Source organism: Gadus chalcogrammus, chromosome 13 (assembly GCF_026213295.1).
Source record: "Gadus chalcogrammus isolate NIFS_2021 chromosome 13, NIFS_Gcha_1.0, whole genome shotgun sequence".
NCBI classification, from domain to species: Eukaryota; Metazoa; Chordata; class Actinopteri; order Gadiformes; family Gadidae; genus Gadus; species Gadus chalcogrammus.
Window position 1 is genome coordinate 3,366,729 of NC_079424.1, and position 27,100 is coordinate 3,393,828.

Consider the following 27,100-nt stretch of genomic DNA (forward strand, 5'->3'; position numbering starts at 1 on the left):
AAGATGGACCCCTGACTGAGCATGATGACCTGTTATTTTATCTTCTTTATAGAAAAAGACTTTATACACCTAATTAAATAATCGTTATTAGGCCACATTATTTTCTTTATTTCGTTTTTTCTTCTCCTCAGTAATTCAATTATCTGCATGTTTCATCTAAAATGATCCACTCTCATCAGACTCATCCTAACGCGTTCAAGAATCACCTCAGATGACCATGAGATTGTATTATACCCTGTTGGTGTGGTAGGCTAGCTTCCCGTCTAAGGAGAACAACCAAGTTTCAAATCATGTCATGTGTCTGGTGAGCTGATGAGCTATCATAGCATGCAACATACTGCCAGTTCTATAGAGCTATGGTTATAGTAATTAGAGCAAACAGCTGTGTCTTAACAGGTGAACAATCACCTGTTCCTCACATCTCCATACCTACAACAAAGCCCTCAACACAAAAAGATGACAGTTTAGTTTGCTTTCTATTCGTATTCGGCTCCAGTTTTTACCCCGACGTCTTCGTGATGAGAATGAAAAGGGTCGAGGAGGCGCCAGGCCAAGCTGCCCAGGTGAACCACATCACCTGGGAGTCTGGGACCCTCTCAGCCCCTCCCCACAGCCTCTCCAACCGACAGGTAAGCAAGGAGGCCAGTAGAGGCAGAGCAGCCCGTCCCACTACCAACAAAATGAACGCAGGCTACATATGGAATCCAATTTGTTTTTGCAATCTGTAACATGTTACACATTATTTACCTACTAAATATGTAATTCTTGTTTTAATTCATATATCGATTAGGATGATGTTAAACAGTTAGTATGAACGTTTCGGTTCCAAAATATGTGAAGCATTTTTCACAAATATATATAGATGGATGGATAATTTAAAAGTATATTCTTTATTTCAGCTGGAACAGAGATTAATAACAGCATGTAGAATCTCCAGTGGTTTATGCTATACTGATATCCAGTATATTTATTGGTCATGTAACAGTTTTAAAACGTTTCCTATCATGAAAAAATTTCTGTGTTACTGTACTAATGTAAAATGAATCAGTGCTCTGAATAAAGATAATAATAATACAAAGATCATATTAATGTGACTAGCTGGTGCATGGTGGAGTCACCACACAAAATACATAGAATACATCTGTTCTTCTGGGAACCTGGACCGGAGACCGAGGGAGACAGAGAGATACAGACAGACAGACAGACAGACAGACAGACAGACAGACAGACAGAGGGGAAGGGTTTGTGCGTGTTTTTTGACAGGAGACCTCATAGGGTGGGAAGGGTGGAGGGTGCTGTGGGCGGGGCTTCAGGTAGGTAGGGGCGGGGCTTCAGGTAGGTAGGGGCGGGGCTTCAGGTATGTAGAGGGCGGGGCTTCAGGTATGTAGGGGCGGGGCTTCAGGTATGTAGGGCAGCGCTTCAGGTATGCAAGGGCGAGGCTCGAGGTGGTAGGGGCGGGGCTCTAGTGCTGCGACCAATTGATGCTCTTCAGATCAATTCCCTCCTGGACCATCTCCCACAGAGGACTGGCCGACAGACGGAGAGACAGACAGGAGGACACACAGGTACATAAACGGATCAGACATTTGTATTCATTACTCATTGTTATAATGTCAGTATGGTGTTGACCTCTCACCTCATCAGACGGAGACGTCGGACCTGATGGAGACACTTCTCTGCCGTGTAGTCTACCTCCTCCGCCGTGGTGAAGCGACCGATACCAAACCTAGAGAGAGTCAGAGAGAGAGACATGGTGAGGCCAGTACCTGATGGAGGCGTTGGTCAGTTCTGCATGGAGTATTATGGTAGGAGTCGTAGTACTAGTACTGCGAGTATTACCTGATGGAGGAGTGGGCCAGGTCTTCGTCAGCCCCGATGGCTCTCAGAACATACGACGGCTCCAGGGAGGCTGAGGTACACGCACTACACACACAAACACATAGGGTTAGCCTGAGCATAGCAGTACATAGTGCTTGTTATATGGTACTATAGTACTATAGTACAGCTGAATATGTCTTCCAGAGGACAGGGCTAGCAGTATTATAAGAGAGTATTTATACCTTCCAGAGGACAGGGCGACATCCTTCAAAGCCATCAAGAGACTTTCCCCCTCAACGTACGCAAAGGACAGATTGACACAACCTAGAATACACACAATCATTAAACACAGTAGTTAGAGTGTGTGTGTGTGTGTGTGTGTGTGTGTGTGTGTGTGTGTGTGTGTGTGTGTGTGTGTGTGTGTGTGTGTGTGTGTGTGTGTGTGTGTGGGTGTGTGTTCGTGTTCGTGTGTGTGTGAGTGAGAGTGAGAGTGAGTGATGGCGATTATCTTTACCAGCATATCTTTCCTTGGGGTCTCCATTGAGAATGACGTCAGGGAGTTCAGACGTCAGTTTATTGATGAGACGATTGGAAAGCATCGTCACCCTCTGGTGGTCATACTGAGAACAACACTACGGGTTAGTCTGCTTATCGTACCGAGAACAACACTAACTGGTTAGTCTGCTGGTCATGCTGAGAACAACACTAACTGGTTAGTCTGCTGGTCATGCTGAGAACAACACTAACTGGTTAGTCTGCTGGTCATGCTGAGAACAACACTAACTGGTTAGTCGGCTGGTTGTACCGAGAACAAGACTAACTGGTTAGTCTGCTGGTCCTGCTGAGAACAACACTAAGTGGTTAGTCTGCTGGTCGTACCGAGAACAACACTAACTGGTTAGTCTGCTGGTCATAATCAGAACAACACTAACTGGTTAGTCTGCTGGTCGTACCGAGAACAACACTAACTGGTTAGTCTGCTGGTCATAATCAGAACAACACTAACTGGTTAGTCTGCTGGTCATAATCAGAACAAGACTAACGGCTTAGTTATGGTTCCAAGTCGACGATACGCGAGGGGGTCTACAGACCCACTACGCCCTAACCCAAACATTTGAACCTTGCATCAAAACGACTCAGCAGCAGGGCCTGTGATTGGTCCGCTCACTGAAACCGGTCGTGAACCAAAACAGGTTCAGACTGCCTCTAAGCGTCTTGGAACAATGACCCCTAGAGGACGCTAGATGAACTACATGTTAATCTCTAGTGAACCCCCTAGAGGACGTAAGATGAACTACATGCTAGTCTCTAGTGAACCACCTAGCGGCCTTTAAAGGAACTACATGCTAGTCTCTACCGCGGACCGCCTAGCGGCCGTTAGAGGAACTACATGCTAGTCTCTAGTGAACCACCTAGAGGCCGTTAGAGGAGCTACATGCTAGTCTCTACCGCGGACCGCCTAGCGGCCGTTAGAGGAACTACATGCTAGTCTCTAGTGAACCACCTAGAGGCCGTTAGAGGAGCTACATGCTAGTCTCTACCGCGGACCGCCCTTACCTCCATCTCCTCCTGCGCCACCAAGCATGCGGCTCCCATGCCGACGGCCAGGGGCGTGGGCACGGTGCCGGAGCGGAGACCTCTCTCCTGGCCCCCGCCACTCTGCAGCGCCTCCAGGCGCACACGGGGCCTCCGGCGCACATACAGGGCCCCCACACCTGCACACACACACACACACACACACACACACACACACACACACACACACACACACACACACACACACACACACACACACACACACACACACACACACACACACACACACACACACACACACACACACACACTAATCAATGATTCTGACACACACCCAATGATTAGTTAGGGGTCAGCAGGTGGTAGTTAGGGGTCGGTGGGTGGTAGTTAGGGCTTGGTGGGTGGTAGTTAGGGGTGGGTAGCTGGAAGGTGGTAGTTAGGGGTTGGTGGGTGGTGGTTAGGGCTTGGTGGGTGGTAGTTAGGGGTTGGTACCTTTAGGACCGTATATCTTGTGAGCGCTGATGGACATCAGGTCGATGTTGTCTTTGGTGACGTTGAGGGGAATCTTCCCGACCGCCTGGGCGGCGTCGGTGTGGAAGAACACGCCTCTGGCTCGACACATGCCACCTGTAGACGGCACCCCCACGTTAGCATCTGGCTACATACTCCATCAGCGCTCCGTCCTGACGTTAGCCCAGCACTACATACTGTATAATCCCAGTGCTAAGCCACATGCTAACGATAGCCCAGAGCTACGCTACATACAGACGTCAGTCGTCACGGTTACCTATTTCTCTGATCGGCTGCTTGACTCCGATCTCGTTGTTGATGGTCATGATGGAGACGATGGACGTGTCCGGGCGGAAGGACGCCTCCAGGAGCTGCGCACACACGATGGGGGCTAGAGGTTAGCAGTGGATGGGTAACTGGGTTCAGCAGAGAGGCGTGTAACAGAGGTGTGTGTGTGTGTGTCTGTAACGGTGTGTGTGTGAGTAACAATGTCTGTGTGTGCGTGCGTGTGAGTGAGTAACTAACAATGTGTGTGTGTGTGTGTGTGTGTGTGTGTGTGTGTGTGTGTGTGTGTGTGTGTGTGTGTGTGTGTGTGTGTGTGTGTGTGTGTGTGTGTGTGTGTGTGTGTGTGTGTGTGTGTGTGTGTGTGTGTGTGTGTGTGTGTAGCATTGTCATTTGGTCTGTGTGTGTGTGTGTGTGAGAGTAACAGTGTCTTTTGGTGTGTATGTGTGTGTGAGTAACAGTGTCTGTCTGTCTGTACCTCTAGGTCCACCAGTCCGTTGGCTTTGACGGGCAGGTAGGAGACAGAGAAGCCCTCTGCCTCCAGCACTCTGCACGAGTCCAGCACACACTTGTGCTCCGTCTGTGTGGTGATCACGTGACGCTTCTTGGCCTTGTAGAACCGAGCCACGCCCTGCCCACAGGAAACAAACACTCAATACGTCCTCTCTAAACCACAACAATTATAATGTACGAACATCATCACATCGAGGACACGCGGTGGGGGCGGGACTTACTTTGATTGACATGTTATTGGACTCTGTGGCGCCACTGGTGAAGACGATCTCTCTGGGGTCTGCTCCAATAAGATTGGCCACTTGCTGAAAACACACACGAACCGGGCAGAGACACAAACACACATTCAAACAAATGAGTGGGTGGATAAAGATGTGTGTTTGCATGTATATAGGTGTGTGTAATTGCATTTGTGTGTGCGTGTGCGTGTGTGTGTGTGTGTGCATCGTATTTGCTTGTGAGAGAGGTCTTCAGTATAGATTGCGAATGAGTTTGCGTACCTCTCTGGCTACCTCCATGGCCCTCTCACTCTCCCAGCCGTAGGCGTGGGTCCTGGAGTGAGGGTTACCGTAGTAGTTCACCTGGTAGGGCAGCATCGCATCCAGCACCCTAGGGTCCTACACACAGACACGGTTATAGTATCATTGGATATAATGCCATTATTATTAACATTATTGCACACAATAACACAATTAACATATTATAATATCACTATATAATAGCATTATTATAACATTATTGCATACAATAGCGGAATTAACACATTGTATAAATAATGTATATAATAGCATTATTATAACATTAATGATATAATAAGGCTTTTATGCAGTATTGTATTACGTCATTGTAGTGTTACTACTACCATAATGATCATAACTACTACATCCAAGGTTGAGTATCCCAGAGCTCCTTCAGGTCTCTCACCATGGGGGTGGTGGCCTGGAAGTCCATGTACAGAGGTCTGAGCTCCTCCTGCTCCAGCACCCGGGGCTGGATCATAGCTGCGGACACAAACACAACCACTGCTTTGACTCATCCGTTGGACCTCAGACAGCTCTAGGCTCAGGCGGCCGTGGTGGGCAGGGCGGCCTCCCAGCCAGGAGCTCCGGGGACCGTTCTATGAGCAGCAGTTTAGAAGTTCTCCTCGGGTTCAAGTGGGTTTCCCCACAACCCTGGGTGCATGTAAGGTTAAAGCAGGCTTTATAGTCTCTGTGGCTGTGTGTGTGTGTGTGGCTGTGTGTGTGTGTGTGTGTGTGTGTGTGTGTGTGTGTGTAAGAGTCCACTTTGTGAGGAGCTTCAACAGGTCAGAGGTGGGGGACAGGGCAAGGGCTCACTGGAAGTCCTTTTTGGTTCACACCCAGCGACTATTTAATGTTAGGTAAGGGTTTAATGCTCCTGCCAGTGCCCTTGAGCAAGGCAGCATCATTAGACCAGGAGATGGAGGCCGGGCACTGCGCCCTCTTCCCCTACTGAAGGGATGAATGCAGATTTGAAGCATTAGTGATGAGCTTATGGCTCAGTGCAGCACGCCATGTGCCCGTTTCAAGTGGCACCTTAAAACCTAACCCAGACCTGTTTATTATAACTCAACACAGTTTAATTTGGCAATAATATGACCGGAATACATGTTTGTTTTAATAGCAGTGAGGGGACAGAATTTGAGGAGTGTGGAAGGTTCATGACCACAGGGGGTTAAACAATGGTTGGTCTTGGCTTTCCTTATTTGGGCAATACATTAATACGAAGATGACAAAAAAAACTGCAAGTCATCCCCCTTGTTGATCTCATTCTTGTAGCACGAGGTGAAACAGGGGCTGGAACCCAGTCCTATCATTATGACTTGAGTATGTTTAATGTTCAAATATGACATGTTCATGTTCAAATATTTAATGTTCAAATATGACAGATTAACACATTTAAAAGTCCCCTTCACCGTTTGAGAGGAATATTATGTCATAGTTGATCGTCAACGTAGTTTTTATGCCATTTCGTTAGGGTTAGGGTTAACTAAGATGAGATCGTCAAGTAGGGAAAAACAGCCGTAAAATCATGCGTTTTTGCCCGTCTCGGACAACCATTTTGGGAACACTACACTGCTGAGAACGGAGGAGGCACGGTGTGTGTGACAGTGTGGAGCTCTGTCGGGCCAGCGGTTGATTTGGATGTCGGAGAGAGGTTAAAGATTATCGGACCATGATTCATTGTAGTATAACACTGTTATACTATAGTGTCTAGTCACAGTGTGTGTTGACTTTCATACAGGTACAATATCACTCATTATACTATAATATTACTCCTACACAACAACAGCACTAAAGTATCACAAAGTTGGGGTGGGTCGTTGCCATGGGGATAAAACATCACCCCGTCTTCATAGAAACCCCAAAACAAATAATTTTGTTAAAATCTCATCAGTGTTTTACTTTGCATTCAGGCTGAAACACTGACCCCTAAAGTTAGAGCTGGTTGAATTGAATGTACCCTCAAGAGCCGTGGAAGAGGACCCGCTCCCAATGTAGAGATGAAGGGCTCGGCTCATCTAACATGATATAAATACGATTCTTACCTTCATGGGATTTTACAGTAATTAAAAAACGGACTTATGAATATTAAACATTTCTGCCTAGTCCATTCCGCTAGAGGTCACTGATTCTGCACACTCCACCATCAATACGTGTTGACAATAAAATGTTTACTTACTTTACAAAGAAACAATGTTTTTAAATCATTCCTGGTTAAGTAATCAAACCAACCAACTGCGTCATCAGCATGGGGCTAGTTAGCAGGAAGCTAGTTAGCAGGCGGCTAGTAGAAGATGCCAGAACATAACAAGCATCAGTAGTGCAAGCTGTGCCACTTTATTTAGTATGTCTCTTCTATAACCTACAACCCAGCTTTCCACAACACTTGATTGACTTATTTATTGTGTAGGTTCTACAAACTGGATCCTGCCTTTCTTAAACATCCCCCCCCTCACCTCCACTGTGATATAACGTTAACGTTATGTGATGCAACAACGTTATCCCTTCAAATACTGTTATGAAAACATCATATTACTCCTTAAACCATCTTCTATCGAAGGTACAACGACCCCATCGTGATGTCAACGACATATAACTGCCAGTATAACCACACAGATAAACTAGTAACTTGTATAACTTTTAGATCTGGATCACCTTGCTCCCCGGTGCTCAGCCCGGAGCTCCACCGGCCCAGGGGAAAGCCTCTCCCGGTCGCCAGCAGCCTGGCCGCCGCGGTCCTGCCCGGAGCGAGCATCTTCAATCTCCTGAGTTCGGTCAACGAGACCCGACGGAACCGGGAAGCAGCGGGATGACGGAGAAGCTAACGGGATGAAGACTTTAACCGAAAGACTCAAGATATGGCAACAAATCAACTGAGTAGTGTGTACATGTGATTCTCCGGGGTCAAGGGGAGCGGATGGCGCAGATGACTGCGAGCTCATGTAATATGTTGAAACTTAACCGGAAGTTACGGAAGTACTTCTTAGCCCTTCAAAATAAAGGCCTCCTGTTGTTTTGGTTTTTAACGTAAAGCCTGAACCCGGAGGCGTGGTTTAGTCAGACCTGTGTTATGAAAACGTTGATATTTATATTCGTCAACTTTTTAAATTAACTACCCAAGTAACTACCTACTATCATTGAAATATTTCAATGAAGGTCGCACTCGCTTCCGTTTAATTATCCACTCAAAATTCATTAAAACAGGTTAAAATTAAGTGTTTTAGATTTCTCAGTTTAATCATTAACTTGATAGATTTGTCGTAAGTCGGTCCCTTCTCTATATCATACCTAAATGTTCATTTAAGAGGCCTCTCTCTATATCCTATTTGGAGTCCAACACCTCCTATCTAAATTATAGTCCACCAGAAATCATTATAAATACTTAGACAAACAGGGCTGATCTATTCTAACTCATTTTAACTACTGACCAATAGTGCTGATCATTTTACACTCTTTCACTATAGCTAGACATTAGAGAAATGTATGCGTAGCACTCTGATCTCTTCGCTAGTGGTGGTTCTTTGAATTCTTGGTACTCTTCTTCCTCCTACAGCTTTAGGGAGTGACATCGTTATAAAAGCTCCCAACCAGTTGTTTTATCTTTTATTATAACACAGACAAAATTTAAAATAAAATTGAATCAAGAACTTTACAAAATCAAATCTTGATTAAAAAACTGTAAATACCAAATGGCTTCAACCAATCACAAACTATTCCATGAGACAGCGTCCAATCCTGGAGCCTGGTCACGGAGAAGCAAAGCCCCCTTGCATTTAACCCTGCCCCTAACATGGGATCCCGCCCCTCCCCGGCTAGCATCTGCTCCAGCTATTGGCTCGTTGACATTATAAAAATAGAGGACAAAGGATTCAGTCAATTCAACCAGAAACCATCCAGGGAGCGTCCATCAACACCTAAACCAATAAGAGAACAAAAACCGGGATATTCGCTCCAGTGTCCAATCAGTCGATAGAGGTGGGATGATTGGCAGCTGAATCACCGGCGTGGAGGGGGGATTAGTAGCTGGTTGGCGGTGACCGAGTCAGGGAACAGGTTGTGATAGGTTGGCAGAGGAACGTAGGCCGCCGTGATCATCTTCCCTAAAAACAATACATCGGGTAGGGTTAGCCTAGCCTAGCATTGGTTAAGAGTAGGGGTCAGCCTAGCATCAGTAAGAACAGTGTATCCCAATCTTCTTTTCTGGGGGACCCTTTTTTTTAAAATTATTATTACAAACCATTGCGACCCCATTCACAATAGGCCTTATCTATATAATCGTGAGAAGAAAAAATTTGTGCATAAATGAACATTCCTGAACGTTTTCACTGCCAATTCCGCAACCCATTATATATGAACTTAAACCAGCCTTTTCGAAGAGATAAATCACAACTTTGTTTGATGCACTTGTTATTGAATAATGCACATTAAATACTTTATAAATGAGACCAAACAATTGAATTTAGGCATTGTTTTGGCTACCTCATTGTTTTTATTTCCTCTCATCAGTAAAACAAACACAATGGTCATTAGCCTTTCAACTAGAATCAATGTTATAAGTTAAATTATCAGGACAATACAAACATTCAGTTCTCTCAAAAATATGCTTCTTGTTGAATTTTTATTTCAATGCTAATGTGTAAAAAAGAAGTGAGTTAGAGTAGGGGTAAGCCTAGCATCAGTGAGAGTAGGGGTTAGCCTAGCATCAGTGAGTAGGGGTTAGCCTAGCATCAGTTAGAGTAGGTGTTAGCCTAGCATCAGCCAGAGTTGGTGTTAGCCTAGCATCAGCCAGAGTTGGTGTTAGCCTAGCATCAGCCAGAGTTGGTGTTAGTCTGTCCCAACATTAGTTAGGGTACGGGTTAGCCTAGCCTAGCATCAGTTAGAGTAGGGGCTAGCCAAGCATCATAAATTAGCATTAGGATAAGGTCAGCCTAGTGTACGAGGGGCAAGGTTAGCCTAGCGTCAGATATTGTGAGTGTTAGCTTATCCTAGCATCAGTCAGAGCGGGTTTAGCTTAACCGAGGGTGATGGTGGGACCCTACCAGAAGCTGATTGGGTGTTCTGAACCAAATGGTGTGACATTATATTATGGGATGCTTTACCTGCGAAGTATCTCCCATGAAGAGCGTTGACAGCAGCCATGGCAGAAGGAATGGTGGGACATTTGACGTAGACATTTCCCTGGCAACAGATAGAACATGATCAGTGGTTGCATAAGAAAACTTTTATTGCACAGATGAAATCTTACCAATGCTATACTGATGAGATAATACCCCCACCCACCCCCGTGATACTAAGGCTATATCGGATTCCTCAAATGTTTCTCAACATTTTAATAATTATCGCGATACCGGAGACTGGAGCCGGAAAAAAAAAATCGGGAAGACGGCAATTATGAGTGCTTGTTGTTCTGCACGTACTTCCCCCTGTGCGTTCAGTGTTTTATTGTTGGGACAGGTGTTAAAAGCGTCTGAAGCTCTATTCTAGAGCTCTGTGCTCCAGCTGCATGTGGCCCCATTTCTCCTCACGTTGAAACGTTAAAGGAACTGGGGTTCCACAATTTGATTTCAAATCTAAAAAAGGCCCACCGACCGGATAACCCTCCTCCCTGTATATAGGGGTAGGTTCAGTCATCTAGGTCTAGGCATCTAGAGTTAGTTACCTCAGGAGAGTTTTTATCGACGTAGATGTGGATGACTCCTCCATGTTTGTTACATTCCTCGATGACATCATGCTGGATGTCCATGTCCCACCCAGGAGCCTCCTCACTAAACACAAATAATAACACTAGTAAACAACAACAACAACAACATGGCATGGAGGTCAGAGCTGTTGTGTCTGGACTGATGTTCCAAAGACACAACGCCATCGGGGAGAGGTGCGTTGAGACTCACGTGTTGCCGTTGAACATGTTGGACAGCTGGAAGCAATGTGTGGCCAGAGGCTGGGAGGGCAGGTTCATCGTGGCGGCGTTCATGTTCATCGCGTGGTTCATGCTTTGATTCATCCCGTGGTTCATCTGTTGGTTCATGCCGTGGTTCATCTGCTGGTTCATGCCGTGGTTCATCTGTTGGTTCATCCCGTGGTTCATCCCTGGATTCATGGCCGCTGAAAAGAGAAGACACGCATCGTCACGCTCTGCTGTTCCAAACCCCCTGACGTCTGGATGCCTATTGGACCACCTACCGCCGGCCAATAGGAATCGAGAGGAGGAGCCTCATTGGCCAGCCTATCGTATTGGGGGCCGACAACAGACTCCTATATCTTGCCAACGTGTCCAACCGTTTACGGTGGTTCTACGATTATCGCTTTTTGTTGCTGAACTCGTGGAATCGGGGCTGGAGGTTTCAGCCGATAGTCTAAGGTTGGATGGTGGTGTAAGTTGGGGTCTGTGAACAGCAGGTGTATGAGCCTTTTTTATTCACGTCTGATTAAATGTTCTGTTGCAAATGTATAGCTGGCAATGACGCCATCGCGGCAAGAGTCAAACAGCGATTCGGACACTGTTGGGACACCTGGCGGATAGAGAGGTGTGTACCTGAGACAGCAGCCATGGCCCCGATAGCGATGGCGCCACTCATCTGTAGAGCCTGCTGAGCAGCGGGGGGGATCTGCATACCGGTACCTACACACACACACACACACACACACCATGTTATAACACAGTTAGTGCTGCTACTTACGATACATGCGGATTGATACTATTATAACACATGAAGCTATAATACTATGCTATAACGCATGATAATATGCTATAACACATGATAACATGCTTTAATACTATGCTATAACACATGATAATATGCTATGATGCTATGCTATAACACATGATAATATGCTATGATGCTATGCTATAACACATGAAAATATGCTATGATGCTATGCTATAACACATGAAAATATGCTATGATGCTATGCTATAACACATGATAATATGCTATGATGCTATGCTATAACACATGAAAATATGCTATGATGCTATGCTAGAACACATAACGCATGTTATAACACATGATACCATGCTATAATACTAGCCTATAGTTCTATCTATACCGCCCCGTACCTTCGGCCAGTCGGGCCATGAGCTGCAGGCGTCCCGTGGTCCCGAGGTCGATGCCGGTGCGCTCCAGCTCGTCAGAGTCCAGGAAGGACGAGGCGCTGGAGGAGTCGCTCCTCTCCGTCACGTGACCCACCTTCATGGGCCTCCCGGCCAGCTCGAACCCGTTCAGCTGCTCCAGCGCCTTCTTAGCGCACTCTGCGTCTGCAAACTAACACACACACACACACACACACACACACACACACACACACACACACACACACACACACACACACACACACACACACACACACACACACACACACACACACACACACACACACACGATTAACCTTTCAAATTAGTTGAAAGTGAAGATGAGATGATGGGAGGAGGACTCGATGACGATGAGGAGCAGGAGGAGAGTTGAAAGGAGGATGAGGAGGAAGAGGAGGTAGTTGCCTTACCGTAATGAAGCCATAGCCTTTCGAGCGCGCTGTTTCACTGTCCATCATCAGCTGAATGCTCTCGATCTACACAAACACACAGGTGTTATGAATTAACAATGGTTATTAATTACTACTAGTGTTTTTAACTCATGCTAGTAGGGAGGTGAATGCTAACTTGTGCCAACTCACGCTAGCAGGGTGGTGCATGCTAACTCTCGCTAGCAGGGTGTATGCCAACTCTCGCTAGCAGGGTGGTGCATGCTAACTCATGCTAGCAGGGCAGTGTATGCTAACTCATGCTAGCATGGCAGTGCTAACTGGCGCTAGCAGGGAGGTGTATGCTAACTAATGCTAGGAGGGTAGTCTATGCCAACTGGCGCTAGCAGGGTGGCGAGTGCTTACCCGTCCAAAAGGCTCAAAGATGCCGCGCAGCATCTCCTCGGTGATGTTGAAGTGCAGCGAGCCGACGTAGAGCCTCATGGGCCCCGCGTTGCCCTTCTGCAGGTTGTTGGCGAGCGCCGCCGCCCGGTTCTTCTCCGCCTACACAGGGAGCCAACCACACACACGGGTCAACATACTGCAAACAACCACATCTGCACCAGGGGTTAGGGTTAGGCAGTGGGTATAGAATCACTGTGGTTTAGTTAGAAGGTGGATATATAATTACTTGGTAGGGTTAGATGATGGATATCCAATTATTATCTGGTGTTAGATATTGGAGATAATTTACCATGGAGGCCAGGGTTAGATAGTGGATAACTAATTACCTGTGGATTACTAATTACCTTAGGGTTAGATAGTAGAGAAGTTTAACTGGGGGGCTAGGGTTAGACAGTGGCTAACTATTTACCTGGGAGGGTTAGGGTTAGGGATAGATAGTGGAGACTTGTTTACCTGGGAGGCCTGCACTATGATGGGAACTCCCAGCAGTCTTTGACCGGAGAGGCCGATGGCCAGAGGAACGGAGTTGGCCTCAACGAACTCTATGTAGGCGATGCCCTTTGACCTACGGGAGTTCCTGTCAGAGATCATCCGCACATCCCGTACCTGAGCACGAGACAAGAACAGCAAGGAATTAGTAACTAGTTACCTTTTCTACCCCGTATTTCATCACACATTTGAATGTAGGTGGATTCCAATCCACTATCTTTATTCAATTTAAGGCCTTTTTATATTTATTTGAATGTTGCAATAAGTTCCCTTACGGAAACTTTGTGTTTGATAACTACTGGACTACTTTAGATTGAACTGGTTTCCAATGGTTCCTTTAAACATTTACTACTTCGCCTATAACTTTCTGTCAAAGGAAATAATTGGTCAGGCTTCGTGAAATCCTAATTGTGGACCCCTAGATTGTGTGTGTGCGATGCTGCCCTGCCGTTTGGGGGCCATGGTCACCTTGCCCACAGCAGAGAAGAACTCTTCCAGGTCGCGGGGTCGTATCCTGGCAGCCAGCTGCATACAAAACACGGTCCTGGAGTCCCGCTCCTCTGGGGTCAGGTTGTCTATGGGCTGCCTACACACACACACACACACACACACACACACACCCCTATAAACATATATAGACTATAACAGATGACATCAAAATGAACATGTGGAGCGGGTTTTACCTGACTGGACTCGACCGCTCCTTCTTCACGGGACTCTTACTCTTGGACCTCTTTCGCCTGTCAACAAAGAGACAGAAACCGACATGAAGATAGACATGGACCCAGAGAGATAGACATGGAGCCAGACAGAGACAATTAAGAGGATACTATTCATAAGAATTAATTGGGATTGTTGAGTGAAACAGAGTGAAACCTGTAGTAACAACATACAATTGAGTCATCCCCGTAGCAGGATGCTACTAATTAGCTAGCCTACGTAGCAGGATGCTACTAATTAGCTAGCCTACGTAGCAGGATGCTACTAATTAGCTAACCTACGTAGCAGGATGCTACTAATTAGCTAACCTACGTAGCAGGATGCTACTAATTAGCTAACCTACGTAGCAGGATGCTACTAATTAGCTAACCTACGTAGCAGGATGCTACTAATTAGCTAACCTACGTAGCAGGATGCTACTAATTAGCTAACCTACGTAGCAGGATGCTACTAATTAGCTAACCTACGTAGCAGGATGCTACTAATTAGCTAACCTACATAGCAGGATGCTACTAATTAGCTAACCTACGTAGAAGGATGCTACTAATAAGCTAACCTACGTAGCAGGATGCTACTAATAAGCTAACCTGTGTAGCAGGATGCTACTAATAAGCTAACCTACGTAGCAGGATGCTACTAATAAGCTAACCTACGTAGCAGGATGATACTAATAAGCTAACCTACGCATCAGGATGCTACTAATAAGCTAACCTACGTAGCAGGATGCTACTAATAAGCTAACCTACGTAGCAGGATGCTACTAATAAGCTAACCTACGTAGCAGGATGCTACTAATAAGCTAACCTACGTAGCAGGATGCTACTAATAAGCTAAACTACGTAGCAGGATGCTACTAATAAGCTAACCTACGTATCAGGATGCTACTAATAAGCTAGCCTACATAGCCAAATGCTAGTAGTAAGCTAGTCTATGTTCCCGGAAGCCGCGAAACACGCTAGGCTACATGGCCAGAGCCTGGTAAGCGCTAGCCTGAGGGATACGTACACGCTGGCCTTGTGGTGGTCGCGGTAGCGGCCGCTGCGCTCCCGGCTCCTGGACCGACTGCGCTTGTGTTCGCGGCTGCGGCGGCGTTTTCTGTCATGGCTCTTCTTCCTCTCGCGGCTCTTGCTCCTCTTCTTGTCCCGACTCCGACTGCGCTTCTTCCTGTTGGGGCAGATGACACCCAATCAGAATGCTGGGATTCGATTTGATATACTTATAGATCCCTGAGGAAATGAATCCTCGGAAATGAACCCATCCTAGCTAGGAGTAGTTGGTAGAGCGAGGGAACCCACCCCAGGCGTGGGGCCCCAGCCTTGGTTACCGGCACACAGAAAGCCCCCCCCCCCCCCCCCCGCCCTGAACCAAGACCCTCTGTCTGTGAGGCAGCAGTTCCAACGGCGGGCTGGATTAGGTGTTGGAGGCTCTCTTACACATGCGTTCTTACCATGCAAAGTACCTGACGATTACCTGCATGGGGTCATCGGTCATGAGAGATTGGGAACAGAGATCGACGTTCCAGGGAAATCTGCAACGGCACTTTGCCTGCTCAAGACCTAGTCACATCTCCATACCCCTGCCTGTACGGCTGCGTCGTGAAGGAAAGCAGTCACATCGCCCGGAGTGGTACATAAAAGATTTTGTCCGTCAAGACAAAAGATGCGTTCATGCGGAGGGAGCGAACCAATCACAAGATGGCGCTGACCGTGTATTAAAATTGTATTGGAATTCAGCTGAAGATGCAGATGAACACTTATTTTCATTCAGGTTTATTAAGTCTTTGAAAAACTCATACAGAGTGAGCCTGTAATGTTCAGTAGCATGCACATATTTTGATAAGTATTTTTGCAAAGGTATGAAACTGGATATATATGAATTAGTCCTAAATAAAGCCTTTGCCATTTCTGGAAGGTTTGTTTGCAGACATTCAGTGGCCGTCCTGAAAGTGAAATGTAAAGCACTACTGATATGGTGTATTCGATTACGCCAACATCAAGAAAAACTATTTATGCAGATGGAACATAGAGATGGGAAAAGAGAGACCGCAACAGAGAGAACGCAACAATGTGGAGCAGCAGAGAGAGAGAGGAGCAGAGAGAGACAGGTCAAAGGCTTACTTCTTGCTGTGTTCTTCATGTCTCGGGGAGATGATGTTCTTGGGCTCTTCCTGCAGGTCGAGAGAACAGGATGAGGGCGAACCGACGCAACGTTGTCAGGGTGGGGGAAGAGAATATAGACATAATTTAATCAACTGTAGTCAACATTGTTCTTTTAGAGGTCTGGTCTCTTAAAGTCAGGGGGGATGGGAGGGGGCCGTCATAGTCTGGTCATGTCTAGTGTCTAAGGCCCAGAGTCGGTCCCCCAGGCTAGAGTTTAGGCTTCGGCCCAGCTTGGAGCTCCGGCAGTGGGGGGGGGCCGTCTTCAGCGGTGTGTCTGGGTCTCCTGAGGGCCCTGAAGCAGACAGGGAGTCAGATGGCTTAGTCACCAAACTAACCCTAACTAACTCACCCTAACCAACCCAATTACCCTAACTATCTAACCCGCTAGCCACCTAACTTATTAACGCTGTAACCATAATTAGCCCACTAACCCTAACTAACTCATCCTAACAAATCAAATAATTAATCCTAATTAACTAACCCACCCAAACCAACCGAATAAACTCAACACTAGGAAACCAACTACCAAACTATCCCAAGTCCAGGAATTCATTCTAAACCACTTACCAACTAGATATGGCCCACGTACTTTTCCTAACCCATAAACCTCAACTAAACCTAACTAAAGATAACCCTTTACACCTAACCACCCTGAACCCAAAAACCCTAACAAGCCGTAACTAACACTCACCTTAAACGACTAAACTTGACTAACTACTGTCACTGACCCAACAGTAACCAGCCTTAACCCACCCGTCTCGCACTACAGCTCCCGTGTGTGACCATCAACCCGTCACCAACCTTACTTTTTAACTCACAACTGACGGATGAGTGGTTGGCATCAATGACATATTAACGCTACGTCTTTAACACTGAGGGTCGTTGATCTGCTGTTGAAGAAAAGAAGTTCCTGAGCTGTCCCTACGGCGTCACATAGGCATACCGCTATAGTAGGCAGAAAAAAAAACATCGCACCACGGCAAACTTTGTACAAAGTCGACGAACACGACGACAGACCTCCGGGAGTCTGCAGACCAACCCCCATCACCACAACCCAGCTCCACAAGAACCCCCACCCAAACCCAGCTCCACAACCGCAACCCAGCACCAACAGAACCCCTGGCCCCACCCCAGCTCCAACAGAACCAGCCTCTTATGTAGGAGACGGCGGCTTCCTCCTTCCAATCGTGATCAGTCGATGTGTGTTGAAACTGCCACAACCCTAGGCTGTGTAGAATGCTCTCAAGCATATTGTCCAAAGCATATGTTGCAAATGCAAGACATCGGTAGAGAGGAAACAAATGTCCTAATGAACTTCCTCCTGCACCTCCAACCACATCAATAATGTTGCCATAATCACTAGTTTTGCACCTCAAACAGCAGCAATAATGTTCCTATAATCCCTAGTTATGCACCTCAAACAGCAGCAAAAGGGCTGCCATAGTTATTAGTTATAACTATCAGATTTCCCTCCATGCCAAAAAATAATCGTAGCCCCAATATTGGCCTTCCAGCATATCGCTCGCTCGCTCGCTAGATTTGGGGAGGGAGTTCTGTGGACTCTGGGGTTCTGTTGTCGTGTAGGTAGACTCTGTAGGCCATTGCGCGCGTGTACGTTTGACGTAGCGATAGCGGCACCCTTGCGTGTTCTAGCCCTTCTGACTGATATAGAGATGCATGCACAGTTACCATGACGCCACTAGCTCTACCGACGGCAACGCTAACACTCTCTACCGCATCTCACAGAATCCTCTTCCGGTTTGGGGGACGTTCCTGGGCAAAGTCTAAAAAAAGACCCCCCAACAGTAGTCATGTTACCATGCCAACCACAGTGCAGTCACGTTACCGTGGGGGGACCACAGTACAGTCATGTTGCCATGGGGACCACAGTACAGTCATGTTGCCATGGGGACCACAGTACAGCAATACATGGTGGGCTTTACTACCTTCAAGTTTCTGACAGTTCACAGTGGCATTCAGGGGAGTAGAGGTGAGAAATCGTTAGGCAAGTCTACAAAGAGAGATAGATGGGCAATTTATTTGTCATATCGTGGAACAGGAACGGCAGCAGCATCACATCAACATTTAATCAGCACCAAGCGTTAACTGTACAGAGTTCATAACATCAACTAACCCTAACTAACTAACAGAGTTCTTTCTCTTGAGTATTGCTTAACCGACATTACAATACTAGCCAAACTGTAAGCAAGTTCACCTGGATGTGTAAGGGAAATACTAGGGCTGGTTAAAGACTGGTGTGTAGCAGAAATGCACAGAGACATACACAGAGACACAGTTAGTGAGAGAGAATACAGACACCCACCTTTCGGAACGGCGCCTCCAGCATCGCCTCAATGTCCAGATCATCTGCCATGATGCAGCGGGTCTGCGAGGAGAGGGATGATACGGATCAACAACTGAATAGACAAGTGTTTATTTACATTTAAAAAGCTTGTTTTTGTTTTTCTAACACGTCATTGTTGGTAATGTATGAGACCTACATTAGGGTCGACTTAAATCAACATTTTAAAAGCTCATTTTTTACACTTTTGGGGTAAGTTTCAAGACTACATAGGCTTTAGTGTGCAACTCTGGCTGTTGATAGGTTTTTTGCTTAAATATTTACATATAAACCTCCCCACGACAATAGAAGCCCGTTCAACCGCAAACTCCAGGCTAGGTTCATTGTAAACGAGTCCTTGCTTCTAATGACGGATATTGTCCTTCTAATCAATGTTTGGACATTCATTTTTCCATTGACAATAACCACAGAATACTAACATCTGGCAACAAATAGAGCATATAACGATAACCCTAGTACCTGGGCTAAATGAAGTTAGCCTGAATTACTGTAGTAACTATAAGATCATCAACATATGTTAGAAACCACTATTTCCTAACTCGGTTTACAACTGCTACGACACGAACATCTAGCCACAACATCAATAGCCTCACCAGCAGCTGGCAACGAACCATAATCGTTTTTAACCAATTTGCTAACTAGCCACAACTACAGTTGGCTAGCTAACTACCTTTAACAACCATTGCCAAGCTAAAAGCCGATAGCAAACATTAGCTAGCTAACAGGCGATAGCAAACATTAGCTAGCTAACAGGCGATAGCAAACATTAGCTAGCTAACAGACGATAGCAAACATTAGCTAACGAGCTAGCGGCCTGTTTCATTCATGTGCTCTCTTAGCGCATCCATTTGTCGGTGTGGATTATAACATTCAGATCACCGTTAATAATAGAGTGGTAGACGGAGTGGTAATAGTACCTTGATGGCCTGAATGCTTCTATAAGTCGTGAGTTTTGACGAAATCGTCGCTTCGTCGTTCACGCGCACCTCCGTGTACAAGTGGCGCGTGTGACACTAAAGGGTGCGCGCGCAGACTATACGTAGCAACGCCGCGTGTTACCGCGAGATTATATATAACTGAATTACAAACGAGCGCATATTTTTTTACACATTCAAGTACGTAATCTTGTATTATGTTAGCTATTTGTTTAACGGTGTTTGTGGTTGGTTAACTAACCATACGTTATTTATTATTTTATAGACACATTATGGCTGTGTCGACCCTTTGGGTTACGTTGTTACATTACAGGTGGTGCTGCGTTCAAGTTCTATGGTAAAGTTTGGATCGGTATTGTGGGTTCAAGTCCAGTTCTGAATGAAAATACGAGGGAGGTCTTGAGTGAAGTTTCTATGTTTGAGTGTCTCCTAGGTGTAAAATCAATGGAAACGACAAAAACAAAACAGATCCAAAGGGATTGGAACCTAATGAGAATGTGAGATTTTGAATGCTTACAGCCCTTATATCCCTAAGAGATAACCCTACCAACCCTGAGAGTTAACCCTTTTAACCCTTAAAAAATAATTCTTAAAACTATAACAGCTAACATGCACGTAACCCCTAACAGCGGATCCTAACAGATAACCCAAATAACCCTATAATAACAACTACAACTACCCTAACTGACAGCTCACCCTGATGACCTTGAATCATAACAAAAACTACCCTAACAGCTAATCATATAAGCTAAAACTACCCTAATAACTCACCATAATAACCCTAAATGAATTAACAATCATTGTCATGAAAAAAGTAAGGATATCTTTCTCAACACGAAAGTATTAGAAATGATTTAATCTGAATTTGGTTTAATAAAAAAAGAAACTACAGAATTTGGTAATAGCAAAAGAAACAGCAAACATAATTTCACAGATAAGACTTGTTTACTTTATTTAAACACAAGTCAATTTTATCCAGTATAAAAGAGTCCTGTAGTACAAGATGAAGGCACTATTGTTTATTATGTTTCTTATTACATATTCATTGGTCAGAATGCTATCTATTTCCTGAGAGGTTAAGGTCAGAGGTCAAACCCCTCCTTCTGAAAGATGAGGTCAATGGCTGCCTCCACATCTTCCACGATGTAGTCTGGTTCCATCAGCTCTGCGTCCGCAGTGCCCTGCTCTACGGGCAAGGCAGCATCAGGGTTGAACACACCAGTACAGACCTGAGAAAAAAACACAACATCAACTACTGTCCTCTTGGAAAATGTTACTGTACTCAATACTTTACTCTACTCTAGGAATAGTTTACTGTCCCCAGGAATACTTAACTGTCCCGTAGGAATACTTTACTGTCCCCAGGAATACTTTACTGTCATCTAGGAATACTTTACTTTCCTATCCCCTAGGAATACTTTACTGTCCCCTATGAATACTTTACTGTACTCAATACTTTACTCTAGCAATACTTTACTGTCTGCAGGAATACTTTACTGTACTCTAGGAATACTTTACTGTCCTCTAGCCATATTTTGTCCCCTAGGAATACTTTACGGTCCTCTATGTTAAAGTCAAAGGTCAAAGGTTACGTACCAGGATAGAGTGACACTGGGTGGCGCTAGGCGTGGCTAGCTGACCTTCGACCTGCAGGGGGGCGGCTCTCCACTCTGTGCCCCTCCCCTGGGCTAGCGCCTTAGCAGCAGGAGCCGCTAGCTGCTGCTTCAGGTAGCGGTTGTACGAGTTAGCCCCGTAGACATCTGTCATCAGGTTGTCCCTAACAGACAAACAGACAGATTAACCATAAGACACAACAGACAGCCATACAGAGAGACAGACAACAGGCCGACAGACAGACAGTACCCTATAGCGTAGAGGTTCGTAACAGGTGTATCCCAGCCCTGATTGGCTGTCTGCTGCCGGATAACGAGCTCTGCGTGCTGATAGGTCAGGAGGCTGGGCTTCCCCATCACAGCCTCGTAGCGTAGCCTCTGGCCGGCTAGTTTCCAGAACACACTCTCCAGACACAGCATGAACACACCGTGACCCAACCTACATACACACACACAAACACACACACCCACACACATTAACACCCACACATACACATACAGTATCCAGGGGCTGGTGTTACCATGGTTACCGTGGTGAGGGGGCGTCGGCCAGCCACAGCAGGTCAGTGTTGCAGGCCAGGACGGGCAGCTGTGTGGACATGTTGAGGCAATGAGGAGACGCTGGGTTCCCATTGGTCAGCAGCACGTCCATCAATAGCTGGAGGTTGGTCTCCCATCTGATTGGCTCTCCAAACAGGATGACAGCTGGGGGAAGATATGACCACACTGACAGTAAGTCAAAAATTACACTAATTAGTCAACACGAAGATCTGCGAAGATCCACATAGCCGCTCAGAGAAGCGCTCTGCTTCTAGGTTTGCCCATCAATTAATTTGGATCAGAACCGCTGTACTGCCCCCTTAACACCCCTTAAAACTTTCCCTTAACACCTAACCCCACTTGACCTTTAAGCTTACCCCTTAACACTCTTAAACTTAACCCTGAGTTAGGGCCGTAGTGTTTGACTCACCCTCTATTCGACGTTTCTCCTGAGGGGTAACCTAGAACAGAGATTCAAAGGTTACTCACTCATACTCACTCACATGTTTCACCTCATTGAGATATTAAAAAGTATTACATTTTTTGAGTAATTCATCTCAGATAATACAACACATTAAGCCATTACTCATATTATACCTCAACACTGACCTACTCAGCCATTACACATTTTACCTTTCATTTGCGTGAATCAATCACTGATAGTAAATCTATTCAGTCAATATTACCAATAAAAAGGCATTGGCCGAACTTCTCATTGTGACAATTTAGACAAGCTAACTGTTAAAAATAGAGAACAAATTATATTTAATTGTAGCAGTTTCCTTGTTTGATGAATTGTATGTACTCAAATGATTCTTGCACCTTTTAGGTTGTATCTTCATTGTGAAATCCACTGTTTTAAGTCGCTTTGGACAAAAGCGTCTGCTAAATGAAGGTCATATAATGTAAGGACTCACTAGGACCAAACATCCTATAGTCCTAACTGCCCGGGAAGACTGCATCAAACTACCGGTCTGGAACCGGTCTGGATCCGGTCTGAGGTTTGGTCGTGACCGGAAATAGCGCAGAAAAATCAGAGAACGCCGTAATAGGTGCTCCTTTTGTGACCAGTAGGGGCTTCCACTTACGGTTACGCTCGGTCTCCGGTTGTGGTCCACCATGTCCAGCAGAGGGTGCTGCTCTCTCAGCTGGTCGATGGTGATGACGTTCGTAAAGCCCAGGCTCGGTTCAGGGTTAAGGCGATCAAAACAATAATGAGAAGAACTGCGCTAATAATAGTGATGGAGGTGGTCTTGTGTTCATGGAGGGTTTGATTAGGTGGTAGTGATTGTGGAGGTGTTGGTAGTGAAAGTGGTGGTGTTGTGGTGATGGAAGTGGTAGTGATTGGGGCGGAGGTGGTGGAGGTGGTCATGGTAGTGATGGTGGTGGGGTTGTGATGGTGGTGGTGGTGGTAGCGGTGGGAGTGGAGGTGGTAGTGATAGTGATGGTAATGTGATGGTGGTGGTGGTGGTGGTGGTGGTAGTGATGGTGGTGAAGATGGTAGTGATGTTGGTGGAGATGATGAGGTGGTAGTGGTGGTGATGGTGGTGGAGGTGGTGGTGATGATGGTGGTGGTGGAGATGGAGGTGATGATGGCGGTGGTGGAGATGGAGGTGGAGGTGATCTGGAGTAGGTTTGTGGTGGAGTTGGTGGTGGTGACGGGGTGGTTGTGAGTATGGTGGGGGTGGTGGTGTTTTGTGATTGAGGTATAGATGATGTGGTGGTGTCTTGATGGAGGGGGTGGTGAGGTGGGAGTGACAGTGATGGTAATGTGGTGGTGGTGGTGGTGGTGGTGGTGGTGGTGGAGGTGGAGCTGATGGAGGAGCAGCGCGGTAAGGATACTCCTGGGCGATGTCCGCCACGGGGCCCTGACCTGACACAAGGACACACTTCTCATGGAAGCTCTGGAACATCTGGAGAGGACCATGGGACAGGAGGACCTGGTCTGGGGTCACCTGCACGCAGACAGACAGACAGACAGACAGGCAGACAGACAGACAGTTAGAGAGACAGACAGACAGACAGACAGACAGACAGGCAGTTAGAGAGACAGACAGACAGACAGACAGACAGTTAGAGAGACCAACAGTCAGACAGATACACAGACATAGAGACAGGCAGACAGTTAGAGAGACAGACAGACAGACAGACAGACAGACAGACAGACAGACAGACAGACAGACAGACAGACAGAGAGACAGACAGACAGACAGACAGACAGACAGACAGACAGACAGACAGACAGACAGACAGACAGACAGACAGACAGACAGACAGACAGACAGACAGACAGACAGACAGACAGACAGACAGACAGACAGACAGACAGACAGACAGACAGTTAGACAGACAGACCTGTAGACCTCCCAGCCCACCTTGATGCCCAGCATGTCAGAGAGTTGTTGAGCTTTGTTGTGACGGAGACAGCTTCCTGCGTTGGTGACGAAGACGACCGGCAGCCGGAAGTGTCCCGCGGCGTCCTGGAGCCGCTGGAAGACCCGCCGCGCGGCCGGGATCACAGAGCGGCCGCGGAGCAGGACCCCGTCCACGTCCACCAGGAGACCTGGCTACACACACACACACACACACACACACACACACACACACACACACACACACACACACACACACACACACACACACACACACAGTCACACACACACACACACACACACACACACACACACACACACACACACACAGAGTCAAATACACACAGAGTCAAATACACACACAGACACAAACACAAACACACACACAAACAAACACACACACAGAGTCAAATACACACAGCCACATACACACGCACACACACACACACACACAGAGTCCAACACACACACACACAGCACACACACAAAGTCAAACACACAAACAATCAAATACACACACACTCATACAGAATATATCTATAAACATTAGGACCCCATCCACGTCATCTAGGAGACATGGCTACACACACACACACACACACTCACACGTACACACATACAGACCCACACACAGACCCACACTCTCTCACACACGTGCACAGGATGGGAAGCTGTAATGTTTTAAGTGACAGCATGTGAGGGCAGTCACATGCACATCCTTACACGCTCGTCTCTATCACCATGACAACGGTAACCGAGTAGAGTTTTAGTTGAGCTAGGATGAGTGGTATCAGTGTTAAGAGTTTAATATTACTGTTAGTGTTCATAGTTCAATATAAGGGTACATTTTAGTGTTTTGTGTTTTAGTTTAATGTTAGTATGGTCGAGGTGAGTTTTAAGTTTGAAGGAGGACTCTAACTAAATCCTCCATTAACTTAATACACTTTAAACAGAAACACGTAGTGTCCTAGACATAAGTAAAGCCGTAATAAGCATTAACCAAAAGTTTACAAATGGCATAGCAATCATTTATAACTGCTGTTCATGTTTAAGCGGCAATATCCTATAGCTGAAGATTTCCATTTAAATGTCAACCTTTCATTCAAATCTCTAACTGCATAGTTTGTGATGCGTTTCCTTCACTGGTAGGCTGAACAACCAAAACAGAGGGGAGGCGGAGCTACTGCCAGTGAGGGTGGGCGGAGCTACCACAACAGCGTGTAGGCGGAGCTACCACAAGAGACTCGGTCTTCGACCTACGTGTGTAGTGGCATGCTGTTATTTCTGCCATAGGTGGCGCTAAAGACAACAAAATATTATCTTCAAGACCACCCCTTTAACTTGTGTATAATGTATAAATTATTTAATCGGGTATGGGTTAACCCTTACCCTAATCCATAACCACTTACACTTGCATGCAACCTTATTTTTTCCTCCATGTAAAAAACATGTTGGGGAATAAAGTATGTATGTCATAGATGTTATGTTATACGTAGCATAGGTATACGTTATGTTATGTTACAGATAACATGGATATGTTATATGTGTAATATATAACACAAACTTTCTTCAACGTGTGAAGAACGTTAATATAACCTAGATATATCAGCACGTTATGTTATCTTTAATATATATTACCATAATTTATGTTTTCACATACAATGTTCAATGGATATATGTCGTTGCATATCCTTTAACATGTATGTTATGTTAAATGCAACATGCATATGCTATTTGATATCTTATAACATATACGTTAAGTTACATAACTATAACATGTATGTTATGTGACATGTAACATGATATTAGCTGTTATATCCTATAACATGTATGTTATGTGACATGTAACATGATATTAGCTGTTATATCCTTTAACATGTATGTTATGTGACATGTAACATGATATTAGCTGTTATATCCTATAACAGGTATGTTATGTTACATGTAACATGGGATACATTTTGTTATATCCTAAAACATATTTGTTATGTTACACGTAACAGACAGGAGGAACGGATGGTGACACAGAACAGGGCTGACCTTAGATCTTCTGGAGCGATGATCCAAACACAGTCCACGTGTCTGGGTGAAGAGCCGGTCCAGGACCCTCCGTCTCAGGACCTGCATGCTGCCGTCTCTGTAGCTCAAGTTGTTCTGGAGCCGAACCCAGCTGCACACACTCCACTGAGAGAGAGACCTACACACTGAATTAGAGAGAGAGAGAAAGAGAGAGAGAGAGAGAGAGAGAGAGAGAGACCTACACACTGAATTAGAGAGAGCCCTGGACACTGGCCTTAAGAGAGAGACCTGGACACTGGCATTAGAGAGGGAGAGAGAGAGAGAGAGAGAGAGAGAGAGAGAGAGAGAGAGAGAGAGAGAGAGAGAGAGAGAGAGAGAGAGGAATGAGGGCGTGAGAGAGGGTCTAAAGACACTGGCTCAGAGAGAGAGATTCATTAGAGATGTAGTAGTATAACTGATAGTAGAGTAATGACTTGGTTATAGTTATTTGTATTTCTGATACAAAGTAATGAATGGGTCATATTTACTAGCCTTACTGACAATGACGAATAGGTCCTATTTACTAGCATTACTGATATTATAGTAATGAATAAGTCCTATTTACTGTGACTGATTGCATGTTTGTATGTTTGAAGCCTTATCGGCTTCCTGATGCGTGTACTTGCAGTCACATGCAGGGGTCTAATGGCCAATCACATGATGCAGAATGCTACTAATCAACCAATCAGTGACCTGATGGAAGTCAGATGACTCCTCAGTCTAACCCAGTTACCATGGTTACCGTT

At 45.7% G+C, this 27,100-nt stretch overlaps 3 protein-coding genes across 3 annotated transcripts; all 3 read right to left on the reverse strand.

Annotated features, from left to right (window-relative positions):
• Positions 1-268: 268 nt before the first annotated feature.
• Positions 269-8,112, reverse strand: LOC130402586 (cysteine desulfurase-like). Its single transcript, XM_056606812.1, has 13 exons — positions 7,836-8,112; positions 5,584-5,660; positions 5,160-5,276; positions 4,881-4,964; positions 4,625-4,777; positions 4,142-4,235; positions 3,847-3,981; positions 3,376-3,533; positions 2,333-2,438; positions 2,061-2,142; positions 1,840-1,923; positions 1,637-1,726; positions 269-1,526 (listed from the first exon to the last, which is right to left on the reverse strand). The coding sequence occupies exons 1-13, from the start codon at positions 7,933-7,935 to the stop codon at positions 1,463-1,465; spliced, it is 1,344 nt and encodes a 447-aa protein (XP_056462787.1). The 5' UTR covers positions 7,936-8,112; the 3' UTR covers positions 269-1,462.
• A 309-nt stretch (positions 8,113-8,421) lies between these two features.
• LOC130402062 (RNA-binding protein 39-like) lies at positions 8,422-19,870 on the reverse strand. Its single transcript, XM_056606157.1, has 15 exons — positions 19,754-19,870; positions 18,798-18,860; positions 16,433-16,482; positions 15,321-15,479; positions 14,279-14,335; positions 14,064-14,181; positions 13,560-13,712; positions 13,068-13,205; positions 12,684-12,749; positions 12,241-12,445; positions 11,716-11,802; positions 11,072-11,285; positions 10,840-10,945; positions 10,280-10,358; positions 8,422-9,280 (listed from the first exon to the last, which is right to left on the reverse strand). The coding sequence occupies exons 2-15, from the start codon at positions 18,846-18,848 to the stop codon at positions 9,177-9,179; spliced, it is 1,587 nt and encodes a 528-aa protein (XP_056462132.1). The 5' UTR covers positions 18,849-18,860; positions 19,754-19,870; the 3' UTR covers positions 8,422-9,176.
• Positions 19,871-20,692: 822 nt separating this feature from the next.
• LOC130402196 (haloacid dehalogenase-like hydrolase domain-containing 5) lies at positions 20,693-26,430 on the reverse strand. Its single transcript, XM_056606333.1, has 9 exons — positions 26,337-26,430; positions 24,300-24,491; positions 23,767-23,879; positions 23,013-23,106; positions 22,355-22,385; positions 21,915-22,089; positions 21,635-21,823; positions 21,368-21,548; positions 20,693-21,000 (listed from the first exon to the last, which is right to left on the reverse strand). The coding sequence occupies exons 1-9, from the start codon at positions 26,421-26,423 to the stop codon at positions 20,854-20,856; spliced, it is 1,209 nt and encodes a 402-aa protein (XP_056462308.1). The 5' UTR covers positions 26,424-26,430; the 3' UTR covers positions 20,693-20,853.
• Positions 26,431-27,100: the final 670 nt, after the last annotated feature.

Excerpts from the sequence above, each read along its gene's own strand:
- LOC130402586 (XM_056606812.1), bottom strand. The coding sequence starts at position 7,935 with ATGCTCGCTCCGGGCAGGACCGCGGCGGCCAGGCTGCTGGCGACCGGG. Across the intron at positions 1,924-2,060 it reads GTCGCCCTGTCCTCTGGAAG|TGCGTGTACCTCAGCCTCCC; the intron begins GTATAAATACTC and ends TTGTGTGTGTAG. Across the intron at positions 1,527-1,636 it reads CGACGTCTCCGTCTGATGAG|TCCTCTGTGGGAGATGGTCC; the intron begins GTGAGAGGTCAA and ends TCTGTCGGCCAG.
- LOC130402062 (XM_056606157.1), bottom strand. The coding sequence starts at position 18,848 with ATGGCAGATGATCTGGACATTGAGGCGATGCTGGAGGCGCCGTTCCGA. Across the intron at positions 11,803-12,240 it reads CATGGCCCGACTGGCCGAAG|GTACCGGTATGCAGATCCCC; the intron begins GTACGGGGCGGT and ends GTGTGTGTGTAG. Across the intron at positions 10,359-10,839 it reads TCGATAAAAACTCTCCTGAG|GGAAATGTCTACGTCAAATG; the intron begins GTAACTAACTCT and ends ATCTGTTGCCAG.
- LOC130402196 (XM_056606333.1), bottom strand. The coding sequence starts at position 26,423 with ATGCAGGTCCTGAGACGGAGGGTCCTGGACCGGCTCTTCACCCAGACA. Across the intron at positions 22,386-23,012 it reads ACCGGAGACCGAGCGTAACC|GTTACCCCTCAGGAGAAACG; the intron begins GTAAGTGGAAGC and ends TCTCTGTTCTAG. Across the intron at positions 22,090-22,354 it reads GGAGAAACGTCGAATAGAGG|CTGTCATCCTGTTTGGAGAG; the intron begins GTGAGTCAAACA and ends ATCTTCCCCCAG.